The sequence below is a fragment of the Trachemys scripta genome, chromosome 21 (genome assembly GCF_013100865.1).
Source record: "Trachemys scripta elegans isolate TJP31775 chromosome 21, CAS_Tse_1.0, whole genome shotgun sequence".
Taxonomy (NCBI): domain Eukaryota; kingdom Metazoa; phylum Chordata; order Testudines; family Emydidae; genus Trachemys; species Trachemys scripta.
Genome location: NC_048318.1, coordinates 17685906 through 17700219, shown reverse-complemented (window position 1 = coordinate 17700219; position 14314 = coordinate 17685906). Strand labels below are relative to the sequence as shown.

General features: G+C 49.8%; 1 protein-coding gene across 3 annotated transcripts in view; it reads left to right on the top strand.

The window, feature by feature from the left end:
• Window positions 1-14314, top strand: part of DSCAML1 (DS cell adhesion molecule like 1) — a 279877-nt gene that overhangs the window by 10395 nt on the left and 255168 nt on the right. For all 3 annotated transcript variants that reach the window (XM_034754688.1, XM_034754690.1, XM_034754689.1), the window contains exon 3: window positions 6564-6710. In XM_034754688.1, coding sequence (XP_034610579.1) covers window positions 6564-6710 — 147 coding nt within the window. The remainder of the gene's footprint in view (window positions 1-6563; window positions 6711-14314) is intronic.

Here is a 14314-nt window from a genome sequence, read left to right as displayed (position 1 = left end):
CTGTATCTTCAGTTAATGGGTTCCCTACAGTGGGTTTAGAGCAGTATCTAGCATCTCTTGCCACGTGAGCACCAGCCTCTGCAGAGAGAGCAGGTCCTAGCAAGGGCCCAAAGTGGGCACTGCCTTGTGTGCCAGCAACCAGAACAGACAATAACGTCATTTTTACCTGGTACCTTTTGTATTGCGTCTGCCTTGCAGCCCTTCACCGTAAAGGTGCCAATAGTGCAGGCCAAGGCGTCAGCCTCTGGGCTCAGCTTTAGCTCATACTCCACTGTGGACGTTAGTCTGTTTACTTGGGAAGCGTATTCGCCAGGGTGTTTGGGTATCGTCTTGCACCATTTCCAAGAAATGGGATAGAGACCGCAGAATCCTGTGGCTTGGGTACAGGAGACCAAGGTTCTAGTCCCATCTCTGCTGCTAATTCCCTGCATGACCCTGGGCAAATCACTTAATTTTTCCTGCCTTGCTTCCCATCTGTGATACGAGGATGATGATATTTACCTGTCTCTCAAGAAAAAAGACTGTGCTAAGAATTTATCAGGTGGGCTCTGTAGCTTGGACGTGGCCCATGGAAAGCACAAGGATTTAGTCTCCTATTAAGAGCTTAGCTTTTCTCCCCATGTACTGTGCCAGAGAATAGAGCGGACAGCCTGGGGTGAAACTTGAACGTGTGACCTCTGGGCCTGGAGGTGAGTTTTACCGAGTGAGCCTTCCTGCCATGATGAATACAGTATTTATGGGGATGTTATGGGCACTCCTGTGGGAGTGACCTGTGGAGCCTGAGAGTGTGTGGGCTAAAACGCAGCTGCCATATGGCTTTGCGTGCTGGAGAGGCTTTTGCAGCAAGGCCGTGGAACTGGGACTATAATGGTCTATTGCAAGAGGATCGATGGATGTCCGCGTAGACAGATAGTAGTTATGAGGGCAGGGTGTTGGACAAACAGGAGGCGGAGTGTCAATAATGTTTCAAAAACTGCATCCTACCCAAGCCAAGAACAAACAGTAATTTAGGCCACTTGCTGGTCAGGAGAGCTCTGCAGAGTGATTAGCAGCGAAGAGAGCTGAGAGCCATCCTAGTGCTGCAAACTGGGGATGGCTCTGGGGGAAGCTGATAGTAACAAGAGACCATGGGTCTCCAGGAGTGATCCCTGACTGGCAAAGGCCAAGCCCCTTCAAATATTGGGAGAGCCAGGCCCTGCCATGTCCCACTGGGACAAAAGCCTCCGTTCCATCCACCTGAGAAGATGCCCCAGAGCAAGGCAGGAGAGGAAGGGTCATGGGGCTTTCCCAGAGGGCTGTTGTGCTGGTAGAGCCCAGCAAGCTACAACAGTGGGTTGTGGTTCTAGATGACAGTGCAGCTAGGTAGATGTGGAAGAGTAGATGCAAAAGTGACTTCTTCAAGAAGGGCATAAATCCCATTATCTTCCAGGGACTAGGACCCGCCTGCAGCAGAACAAGTGCTTTATTCACTGCAATCTTTGAACCCTTCTGGAAATGGGACGTGGGTACAGAAATCTTTGTGGGGTTAGACTATATGACCCTGGTGATCCCTGCTAGCCCCCTATGGTTCTGTGATTGCTGACCAGACGTGTGTCTCGGTGATTGAAGTAGCAGGACAGCAGGCTTGGAGTCCAGGGTTGGGGAGCAATGGAGAAAGCCAGGGGCATCTTCTCTTCTCATTCATGCCACTGAGATCTAGAATTGCCAGACTGCATCAAGCCTGTTGTGGAGATCAGACACTGGATTAGATGGACTAGTGGCCAGAGCCAGATGTTTCAGAGGAAGGTGCAAGAACCCATGCCGTAGCTAGCAGGTGTGGGATAATCTGCCCCGTGAAGGTCTCATCCTGACCCCCGTAGTCAGAGATGGACTCCAGCTTTGCAGCATGAGGGTTTATCTTCATTCCCAAACTCCTGGATAGTCTTATATAATTGTCCAGTCCTTCAGCAGGTCCTCCCAAGGGGGGAACCCCCCCCCACGCTTCATTAACCCCCCTTCCTAAGCCCCTGTATCTGCATTGCAGGCTCCAACCCAACCACCCCAAGACTTCTAAGAAAACAAAAGGAGGAGGAATATAGCCAAGTGCTGCTTTCCAAAGTGATTATAGTAAATTATTGACCAGGCTGAGGAGGGCTAATAGCCCAGGAATGACTTCATTATGTAACCTATTAAAAACAGGGCTCGCACAGAGAACACAGACGAACAGACTAAAGGGTGTTTTTATTTTAATTCATTATACTGCAAAGTAAACTGGCATGAAACCCCCTCCTGCCCAGAGAGTGAATTATTTACCAGCATTAGCAGTTAAGCTCTAAACCAAGGCAGACGGGAGTGAGCAATTCGCTGGGTGTATGTTTAAGGGAGGGGAATGTAAATAAATGTTTATCAGATGTGTGACATGTTGCAGCTCGAGTCAACCCAGCTCTGGTGGAGACTGAGCTTCCCATCTGCGTGGAAGTTTAACTGTGGCTGTCTAATAAGTAGTAATAATACCTAGAGACACCAGGTGGGTGAGGTAATATCTGTTATTGGACCAACTTCTATTACCTCTAACATCCTGGGACTGACCGCTACAGCTACACCGCATACAACCAATACCTGGCACTTCTGTACAGCTTCTCAGCCATCCGACAAAGGAGTCGTCATCCCTATTCTACAGATGGGGAAACTGAGGCACCAAAGTGCAGTGGCTTGTCCAAGGTCGCCCAGTCTGCCAGTGGCATCCAGGTCTCCTGAATCACAGTCGATGCTCTGTCCGCTAGGCCACGCTGTGAAATGGCTCCCAGCAGGGATGGAACCAGCGTGGGCCGGGTGAGGCTGTGGAACCAGGTGGTGGACTCTATGAGCTGGCATGAGGCAGGCAGAGGGTGCTGTTGTAACTGATGCTTTCCCAATAGCCAAGATGGGTGGGTGCCTGAGAACAAGAGCAGCTGGCCCAACTCTGCTGGCAGCTGCCTCCCTGCTGCAGGACCCCCTCTCTCAGCCCTTTGAGGGTATCCAACATTCCAGCGGTTTGCTTAGTTTGCATCAGGCAAGGTGGCCACATGGCCCTGCTTCTGCTCTCCAGATGGATGAGCAACACCCCTGCAGTCAGGTTTCCAGAGTGAATACTCGCATCTGGGGTCCAACATTCTTTTCCTGTTTCACCCCCCCCCCCAAAACCCCCAAACCTTCCAACTCTCTAGTAATGACTTACAATGTGCTGTTTCTGCAGACACTCCCCCAGGGGCCGGCTGTGCCAGGGTGTTCACGGAAGCAAATGCTGGGAGTGGCAGATTCAATTTTGTTGTTGTTCCCTAGGAAGTTTCTAGAGGTGAAAATCCATCTCCTGTCACAGCTGTCTGGCCCTGCAGGCCAGGATTCCTGTTACCTCCCTCTAGACACTGAGGTGAGGTGACATGCCCAGGGAGAGGCAGTGAGTCAGTGGCAGGGCTGGAGCCCAGGAGTCCTGACTCCAGCTCCCTGTTGTAAATACTAGACTTACTGCACCCCATGGAGTGACTGCAGGCTGCTGCTGTACAGTGCTGTGGCTTTCATCTCTTGTATGAAGGTGGGCGTTGCAAGTCTGAATTGGCTTTCAGCTGGTAGTCCAGGCCAGTGCCTCCCCTTCTTATTCAGTAGGTACCCATGGGACGTCCTCACAGGATTCCTCGGGATGTCACCGGGACAGCTCAGTCCATGACAGTTATTTGCGTTTGGCTTTAGGATAGTTGGAAACACTTAGAAATAGAAGTTGGGATTTTTGCTCATGACTGTGCTTCTGTTCCCACCTGTTTCCTTTATGCTAATCGAATATCCTCTTGTCACTGAAATCCCGTCTCCAAACACTCTTCTTCTGTAGCCTTGTAATGGCAATCCCCTGAAAAAGGCTATTTAAACCAGCAAACACACAATAAACTGAAATGTAAAGTTGAAAACTTGAAGATTTTAGAGAAGAGGCACCAGGAATGATTTGAGGTCTGTATAACCTGCCTTCTAGTGAGGACTTGCGATGCTCAATGTGTTCTTAGTTTGCCCAAGAGAAGGGATAAGGTGAGTTGATCACAATTTTACAAGTACATGGGGCAGAGATGTCTGATAGAAAACAGCTCTTTAATCTAGCAGAGACAACGTGGTCTAAACTGCAAGCTGAGACTAGACAAATTCAGACTAGAAATAAGGTGCAATTTTTAACCCTTAGAACAACTTACCCAGGGATGGGCTAGTTTCTCCATCACTTCGACTCTTTCAGTCACGACTGGCTGGGTTTTAAAGGGTCCGGCCTAGCTCAGGCAGAAGTGACGGGCTTGGTACAGAGATTCCAGGGCAAGGTTCTATGTCTCTGGTAAAGCAGGAGGACCGGCTAGGTGACGAGAAGGGACACTTCTCTCCTAACCATCTAGGCAGGAGAAAGCAGCTCCTGTGTAACTGACATGGCTCCTGCTCACCAATCCACTCTGGTCCTTGAGCTGCTCTCTGTTGCAAAGCAATGAGTGTGTCCTCTTGGGCCTGCCTCCACCAGCCCTCTGCCTTCCCCCAGACCCCGGTCATCTGCTATGTTTGTCTCCTGGGGGTGCAGAGCATGCCCTCCTACGCACCTGCGAAGCACCATGCACATATGTAGCCCCCTCTCCACCCCCCAACATTCATGTGCGGGTGGCTTGTCAAGCCAGCTGGTGCCCTGGATCTGTGCTCTGAAGGTGCGTTGGCTGCTGACCGGCGGCCTTCTCAGCAACTGCTCGGGTTGGGCCAGCTTGTCACCTATTATTTCACTGCAGTTCAGCACCTCCTGCACCAGACTGCTGGCAGGTTTCACCGGGGCTTCCTGAGGGAGGGGCTGCCACTTGCCTCCAACCTGTGAGCAGTTTTCTGTCTTGAGCTCTTGCAGTAAAATCGTCAAGTCTGAAAGCTGGGCACTTAGAGGGAAGGAATTTCAGGCAGAAGCAGCATCCCCTTCTGTCTTACTTATTAAATACTCCTTGGGCCTGTTCAGAGGAAACAGAGTCTGCACCTGCCAACAGATATGTTCAGTGCTGGAAGCACCCCCTCCTCCCCGTGGCTGTTGAGAGTTTTCTACTAAAACACGCATTGGATTGTTGCTGTTCTGGCCGGGGGGAGCCGCAGATGATCCGGTGATGTCTGTCTGTCTCTCTCTCTCTCTCTCTCTCTCTCCAAGGGGGTGAATAATGAAAAACCAGTGTCTTTTGGGGCAGGCATGTTGTCATGACAAGATCACGCACCCATGTGCTAGGCTAATATTAAATGGAAAATATTTAAACATGACCAGTTCTTGCTGTGTCTGCTTGCACTCCCTATTGGCTGCACTGACGTGTCTCCTTACCAAAGAGACCGTGGGACATTCAGCCGATCAAGCAAACTGATCCAGTGCTTCGTAGAGTTCATTAGGGCTGCTACTAGTCTGGATAATCCCTTGTTATTTCCCCAGAGAGAGAACGCTGCAGGGCTGCCAGGGCAAGCTGTGGGCGTTGCCGGGTCGCACTGCAAGGGGAAGCGCTGTCTGCCCTAGCGCCCTGGCAGACCCCACTTTGGGGAATTGCATTCCCCCTCTCTTCGGTTTCAATAGGGTACCATTTTCTACCTCCCTCCTGTGCCCTAGTGCTGAGCAATGCTGATGCGCGCTCAGCTCCTGCCCAGACCCAACTGCATTTCAGCAAGAGGAGAAATTATTCTTCCCTGCCTTGTGCAAGGCCTGCCCCACTGAGGAGCTGCCTGGATCCGGAGAGCTCTGGGCACCCGTGGCCCCTGCAAATGGGAACCCCTGCCCGGCAGGAAGGCAGGTCCCTTTGGAGGAATTTGCCCAGAGAGAGCAGGGATTGTCGGCTCCAGGCCTACGCTCACTAGAAGTGTGAAACATGCACTATTGCTGTGGGATTCTGCCAGTCCCTGCCGTGCTCTGGTGCCCGAGAAGAGCTACTTCCTCCTCCCCAAATGCTGCCCTGTGCCCTGCTGGGCCGGCCCAGAACCCTCACATGGTGTGTGTGTGGGGGGGGTGCTGGGAAGTGCTGCTCTGCCCTGCAGCGAGCTGCCTCCCACCCCAGGAGGGCTCTTCCCATGACTTGACAGCGGCCGGGGGGTGGAGGGAAGTGGAAGTGGCTGGGGGCTGCGAGTGCCTGGGAGGAGGTGCACCTGGGATGTGATTTGTTGCAGTGAGGGGATTGCAAGGGCCATGCTGCTTTCAGTGGCATGGTGGCCCGGGAGGAAGTGACCCCATAGTCTGTCGCTATGTCCTGCTGTGGGTTGTACGAGAGGTGTGGGTTGGTGTGGCACCTCCTTACTGGCCAACGCAATCATTTAAATGCCCCACTTCAGAGCTGTTCCCAGAAAACGATACTTCTTGGCATCTCTCTCCTGTTTGGCCCCCGTGAGCACAGGGGATGTTGAGACCCCTAGACACACGTGCATATGTGAATTCGCTCTCCCTCCAGCTCGTCCCTTGTGGCAAACGCTGGAGCTGCTCAAAATGTGGGATTAAAAAACAATCTTTGGGAACTGTTTAAATTAATGTGTTTGTGCCCGGTGCAACTTGGCATCGGTGCGTTGATCGTCTGCTTTTCTTTCTGCAGTTTTCAGGGAACCTTACACCGTCCGGGTGGAGGATCAAAGGTCAATGCGTGGAAACGTGGCTGTCTTCAAGTGCCTCATCCCTTCTTCAGTGCAGGAATATGTTAGCGTTGTGTCCTGGGAGAAAGATACTATTTCAATCATCCCAGGTAAGAGAGGAGCAGGAGGGGGACCCTCCATTCTCCCAGCGAATACTAACTGCATTGCCATGTGCATGAATTGTTGTACACAGAGCTCTTTTTGGTTTTTCTCTGTCCCTGGGCCCCAAAAGCAAGGGGGTTTGCTGATGAATCATCTTAGTACGAAAGCTGAGCCTGTGGGCTGGATTTACATTGGAAATGAGCGGGGTTTGACTGCGCTGTGTATTCGGTGGCGCTGTTGTATTGCCAGGATTGCAGTGTGTGCTTTGAGGCTCCTAGGTGCATATAACTGAAGTGTGACAATATGTACGTGTCTTCTGGGTTCTCCCACCCACTGGTGACCTTGCCAACCTGGAGGGTACGTGACAGTGGGGAGTCAGGCAGAGGCACCCTGTGCCGTCCATCTCCACGTATTCCTGCTGGGAGCGGGGCGTGACAAGAGTAAATAAAGCCTCTCTCATGACTCTTTACAACCCTTCCAATCAAACACTCTTCAACTCCTGCCAGCACAGATGTCCATGGCCCACGTGCTCCCTGCCTTCCCGCTGTGGCCCTCGCAGTCTGTCAATGCACCCAGGGAGCGTTCCAGTTACTGGGACAGTTGCTGTCCTTTAAGACTTGTGGGCAAGGAGACGCCATAGAGGAGTAATTAACTCCGGTCTGTCTCTGGGGAGGTGATGGTGCAGAGAACGTGTGCTGCCTGGCAGGGTGGCTGGCGCCGACGTTGCCCCTCCTGGGGTCTGGGCCGGTGACTGCTGCAGCTTGGGGAAAAGTTTGCTCAGCTAGTTTTTGATCAGAGGCCGTGCTCCTGTGGCGCCTGGTGCTGAGGAATCCAGCTCCGGGGGCCAATTCTGCGCGGTGCTGAGCTCCCCTGATTCCCCGAAAGCCTAGTAGAAGGTGCTCTGCTCCGTGCAGGATTGGCTCATTGAGGAGCAGAGTTAAAGCCTCTATGGAGAAGTGCCAGGAACCGCTGAAGACAAGTGCAGAATGAGTCCAGGCCCAGGTTCTGGGGTGTTTGGACCCAGAGTTTTGGTGTGGCCCGTTGCAGTGATAAGGGCCTGCTGGGAGTTAGGATCCAAATTTCCCTGGCACTGAGGGCACTGGGTTTTGGGCCCATCTTGGTGGGGAGTGGAAAGGGGCAGGTGTGAGGGCTAGTGTCTTCCACTCCTCAGTGCTTGGGCCTGATTCTCATTAGCAGAGGAGTCGTGGTTGTGTGGGTGGGCCCACGCACCTGAGTTGTGCCAGCCCTCGTATGATCCTCTGGAAAAGGGTGCGCTCGCTCCGCAAACTCATCAGAACTTCAGCGGGGCCAAGCGCTGCATGCACAACTACTACTACTACTTCTGTTTATTTATTTTATTTATTTTTTTGCAAAAAAGTGCAGATTTGGCAACATCAAAACATTTCACAAATTCACGGCTAGTTCACCAGATTGTTTTGGTTGGAAACAAACAATTCTGAAGAAATAGAAATATTTTGTTTCGACGTTTTCAAAACAAAATGTCTTGGTGTTTTGGTTCGTAGTGACATTATTTCAAAACATCCTTTTTAAGTATATTTAACGCGCCCCCCCCCCCCCGAAGCATTAAAAATGTACCACATTGGAATTAAATGTTCTGTGCTGCACTGCACTGAAAAATCTGTTGTTTGCCCAGCTCTGATCCAAATCATGCCCACGTCCCATGAGAACCCCATGGGAATTGTAAGGGGTGTGTGTGTGTGTGTGTGTGTGTGTGTGTGTGGCATGGGAAGTTACCTGGAAGAGGAGGCTAGCACCCCCTCCCCCCATGGTGATCTTTTTAGTGAGCACATTGTTGTTTGAGGAGAAGAACACGAGACTGTATGAAGTGCTCATTGATTTGTGAGCAAATCGCGCACAGAAACAATTGTGGCTTTGCTTCGTTGGCTAATGCTCTGGTGTGGTTTGTAGCTGGCTCTTGGACTGACAGCGCAGCGTTTGCAGTGAGATGTTGGATGGCAGAGTTCACTGGGTGATGTGCAAAGTGCTGCGCTGAGCTGAGTGTTCGCCATTGGGCGTGTTTCGAGCTGCCACCTACCCTGAGATTTATTGGTTGGTTAGTAGAACGTATCCCTGCTGCTCCCATGGGTTCCACCCCCCAGCGAATGGCGTGGTGCCACCCAGCACTAGTGGCACATATAGGCTGGCCTCTGGGGGGCTCCTAGTGTTGCAATGGTGTCCCTAGCCTCTGTTTGCCAGAACCTGGGAATGGGCGACAGGGGATGGATCACCTGGTGATTCCCTGTTCTCTTCATTCCCTCTGGGGCATCTGGCACTGGCCGCTGTCAGAAGACAGGATACTGGGCTGCATGGACCTTTGGTCTGGCCCAATACGGCTGTTCTTATGAGTGTCACATCTAACCCTGCTCGCAGAAGGTCTGAGACATGTTGGTTCAAAGGCCAGTAGTCACTGGCCCTCTAGCGCTCCTGCTGGCGCCTTCGCTGCGGAAGCATAAGCGGAAATTCTGAATGTCACCGGGGCCTGGGCATGGGTGTAACCTGGTTACTGTGATGTGGGTGACCTTGAATCTCAGAGCTAGGGCTGGTGATCTTGACGAGGGTCCCAGAGCGGAACAGGCAGGTGGAGAGGTCAGTGTGGACGTTCCTCCGTACCGGGGTGACCTTCTGACTCTCTGCTTGGAGATGGTATTGATGGCAGCGCTGGCCCTCCCGCACAGCACGTGTAAGCTAGTAGTAAAGCCATCAATACTGCTTCCCCTGGGGGATCCGGAAAGAATCAAAGGATTTTGCCCACGGTGAGTGCACTGTATTTGATATTTGCTCACAGGTCAGTAAATACTAGCAGCCCTCAGGGGCTCGGTATTGCTCTAGTTGTGACGTCACGAAGGGGCCGAGCATTTTGCTGCTTGGCTGTCCGTCTCTGGGTGTTAGTAAAGTGCTTCACACCATGCACGCTTAACTGCCCTCAGAAGGAATGTTTCAGTTAAGCGCTCGCCTGGTGAGCACCATGTGGTTACTCTGAGGGCTAGATTCAGCCAAACTGGCCGTGGAGATGCATTATAAACCTCTCTGCATCACCTTTCCCCCCCCCCCCCGTCCCATCTCCCGGGAGGGCAGCTGGCTTCCTAGTTGGGACTCCATTGACTCCAACCAGCAGGTCCAGCCCAAGGTGCCGTTCAGTGTGATGGCCCTGTATCTCTCATGCTCCATTTATACCTTCGGAGCTGCACTACAGTGAAGGAATGTCAAATTAACTAGTTTCAGTTAAACGTCCCCCTTTGGTTACTGGCGCAGATCCAGTGCAGTGAGTGAGAGTTGTTGTCTGGTGGCTCGTCAGGGCCCTATTAGGAGATGAGAGGAAGAGGTCCTGCTAGGAGCTGGAATGACGCGAGTGTCTCTGTCACTCAGCTGGCTCTCTTAACAAAGAGTCCAAAGCTAGAATGCATCCAGGAGAAGAGTGTTGTTCGTGCATAGCTCCAGGTCTGGGTGAGGGCCGGTGGAGGGCAAGCTTGTCCTGCAGTTCTCCTGGCATTATTTGTGCCGTTGGGTAGATGGAGCAGTTCAGTCTGGAGGCTTGAACTTGGCCATCCTTTACAGAGCACAGTCAATTTCTTAGGCACTTCAGTTTGTTGACCTGACATCCTGCACTTGCACGTTTTTAACCCGGGCTGGTACTTAAGTTTTGCAGTTGTGCTTGATTTTTAAATATAGTGATGTAATTAGAGTGGAACGATTTTAACATTTTAAAGCAATAATTACCCTAAAGACAGAATATAGAGACAATTTATATGTAGAGTCAACACAAGCAAACATATTTGCCGTTGGATTATAAATATTGTATCTGCCCAAAGCTAACTTTTTTTAATTTGCTCTTGTGTTAGAGCGAAGAGTGGATTCATGTCTACAAAAACAGGGTCTTTGTTTTGACTTCTTGTGACCCTTTGATTCCATCCTAAGTGCTTGCGTGAAAGCGGGAGGGTCCTTAATGGTGGCAGGGGGAATGGACAGCTGAGGGTGGGTTCCTTTTGCATTCTGTGTGGTCAATTAAAACAAACCAACCAACGAACCAAAATTGGTTCTGAAACATCAAAGCCATTTTCTGCCTAAAAATCTGTGTTGTGAACTGCAGGTCAAACAAACCTACAAGTACATCACTGCCTTGCTCTCCTAAAGTCGTCTTTTTAAGGAGAAAAGATCTATGTGGCTCCACTAATTAGGTGCGTGGCCCTTCATTCTCTCATGTGTGGCCGCCCAGGTACGCACCTTAGAGGGAACTATCCGCGGATCACCTGAATGGAGCTCGCGGACCACTGGGTGAATGGGCTAGTGCTTATGCTTTCTTCTGTCCTCTGCTGGACAGAGCCAGAGCTGCTGAACTGTCATAGACCCTGTATTTGCAGCAGCTAATGAAGATTTTCCTGTAGCTCAGGAGGTAGACGCCTGTGCTGTTTGAGGACAGCAGACCCCACTTCTGTCTTGCCGCCACCATGGAGTGCTAGCTAGTGGCTATGATGTGCCTGTAACTCGACTATTGATATCGAAGGTCACCACTGATATAGAGGCGTGTAGGGAGTACCTAGAAAAAGATATTTGCATGGTGTTTTGGTGGGGGGGGGGGAGTGCCCCTTTTAATGCTGGGTAACGTGTCTTTTGGGTTTAATGTTTTGTCTTTATGGCTATTCCAAGTCGTTTTAATCAAATGCAATAGGCAGAACTTGAGGCTCGTAGCATGTTTCATAGCTAGCTGCTCTTGTTCTTAACGGCACAGAACTGTTTCATTTGCAATGGGTGCCTCTCCCTGACTTGTTCTGGTTAGTTCCCGACAAGCATCTCTCTTCAGGAGCACCTGCTGCGTGTATTTCAGAAGATATTTTAAAACAATTGCAGAAAAATGCTTGATATCTGTATCCTGCTGCTGCAGTGGCTTTCTGGCTTTCTTTTTTTCTTTTCCTAGTGAGCTGCGTTATTTGGTTAACTTGGCAACACTGTAACTTACCCTGAAATCAAAGATAAATTCTTTATAAAAGGTTATCCTGCACATAAATCATCATTAGTCTACCTCATTTTTGTTTAATGCCTACCTAACTGTGCTGTAGTGTAAAAATGTGTGTTTAGTGAAGTCAAGGGTTGCAGAGAAATTATAGGGTTTTCAAAAACCCATTTGCTTTACTGGTGCTCACATCAAAATCAATCTTGCCTTTAGTTCTCAATCTCCCAGCAAACATGCAGCACCACTCCCTGAGTTCTGGCATTTAATGTAGGGTAGCATTTATTCAGAATAAACCAACAGTGCTTACAGAATGGTGGACTACGGATAAGATTGCACTTCACACCAAGGCTGTGATTTTGAACTCCGTTGCTATCAACAAATCTTGTGGGTTTTTTTGGAAGGGGGAACTGCAGCTGAGCAGTACCTTTTCCCTCCTCCCCCTCCCCCGGGGTTTCTCTCTTCTCCAGAGAGAGGGAGGAGAACTGATGTGTGGAGATGCTTGCACAGTAAAACTTCAGTTTGAGAACTGAATGAGGTATTTTTTTTAAAGGAGAAAAACACCCAACAATTCTAGATTGGATCATACTGAGAAGTCAAGGAAGTAAATACAAATTTTAATTTGTTTTTAAATATGGATTGTATCCTTTTGATTTTTATTTCTCTTGGAGCCAAGTTTCTGGTGTGAGCAACTCAAATTGTTGTGCTCTAATATCCTGGCAACTCATTGGACAACAAAATCTTGACTTTACAACATCAAAAACTGAAGCTAGAACTGGTCCAGACACAGAATGTGAGTTTTGCAAAAACTTCATCTATTTTTAATAAAAATTTCAATTAGAATTTTTGTCAATTTTTAACTTTGAAAATTTTTGACCAATTCTACCTGCAGTGGCTTAGATCTGGATTTAATTTGAACTAAGCAGCCTATTTCTGTCCCCCTTCCCCTCAATCTCCTATGTTTGGCATGGGTGGGGGGTTCTAGAAATCTGCTTAAACTCCTCTCAGCATTGGTTTTTGTGGCCATGTAGGAAACAAAATTGACATGGCATTTTAATGGTTAAATATGCCCACTTTTATCATGTGTGTTTTAATCTTTCCTCTGTTGCACCTTGGAACATCTGTCACATGCTCTATTTTCTCTCTAATATTGGAAGTAAATGTAACTATATTAAAATTCCATTTTAATCTGTCTCAAAGTGTAATGAGAGTCTAGAGACACAGCATGAGTCTACCGAAAATTAAAAACACCAGTAGTATTTATGGGTCTAATGTTCCTCCAGCATGTCCCTTTATATTCAGCTGTATTGGAAATGAAACTAGCGTTTGCATTGTAGCTCCGCTACTAGTGGCGAGCAGGTGCTGTTCATCTGCTCCTCCCCAAACAATATGCATGCGCTGTATAACCGAGGGCAGCACGGAAAGATGATCCTAGGCACAGAATAACCAGAACCTAGAGAATTAAGTATTGTCCTTTATCAATAGGCTCTTTTTCAGAGAACATCCATCTCGGGTTATTGGAGAAAGCTGGAAGCCGGGGCAGAATAAACACTGCCATAGGAGGTGAAACGCAATCCTTGTTTGTGTGTTTATCTTCAGTGGGGTGGGGTGGGGACAGGAGATAACTTACAGGGTGTATTTACCAGCTGCTATCTTCTGTTTGTTTTTTGCTTGAATACAAAATAACCCTGGCTGGTGTAATTCTAACCATTGCATCCCCTCCCCTTTCCCGGGCAGCCTGTGGTTTGGAATTTGTCAGAAGGAAGAACAATGCATTTGTATTCCCTGCCTCTTGGGCACCTGAGGAGGCTGAATGGCATGGCTTGTGGCTGGAACCTACCAAGTTTCCATTACACAGAGAAATCTGGAAAGGGTTCAGAGTGTGGGGTGGGGTGGGCATTGGGACTCCCTGCTCGCTAGCAGGTGGAGTGCCAGCATCGAGCCATCTTGTTCTGTTTAGCGCACCCCCACCCACATTTTTCAACGTGCACTTGATAAGGTCAGGCACCGTTTCTGTGCATACAAAATCCACATTTGTGCAGGCACGTTGGGCAGGCCGCTGCCTCGGTGGTGACTGTGTGTTGCCAGCTGCGCATGGAGTGACTGTTGGTTAGCTGCCCGCAAGCCCCTGTGTGCAAGAGGAGAGGCCTTGAAGGGCCTGGCAAGGTTCTCGAGCCCTGGGGTTGACTGACGGCTGAATCCCAATCCTGCTGATGTCTTCAAAAGCCAAGGGAGGGTTTATCCATGGTGGGAAGGCAGCCCATTTGAAATCAGGGTGTTCGATGTCTGCTGGAATTGGGGATACTCAGCATCATGTGGGCCGCCCTTCATGCCTCATGAAATAAATGGGAACTGAAGGCGCCCAGCTCCTCTCAGAATCAGGCCCTGATATTGGACTAGATTTAAAAGAAATGTAGATCTGAGGCTGACAGTTCTGTGCGCTCCCCCTCCCTCCCCCCCCGGCCAATCTTAATAACTAGTCCTACCTCTTAAATGCTTTGCAGAGAGGTGTCTTGCTGGCTGCTGTTTGCCCCCTTTAGCAGGAGGTGCTGTAAATACAGGGCTGCTCCTTCTAGGTCTGTCAATGAACTGAGCTGAGCAGACGAGTCCTCATTGCTGGCTTTCGTGCATCTTTAATTTTTCCGC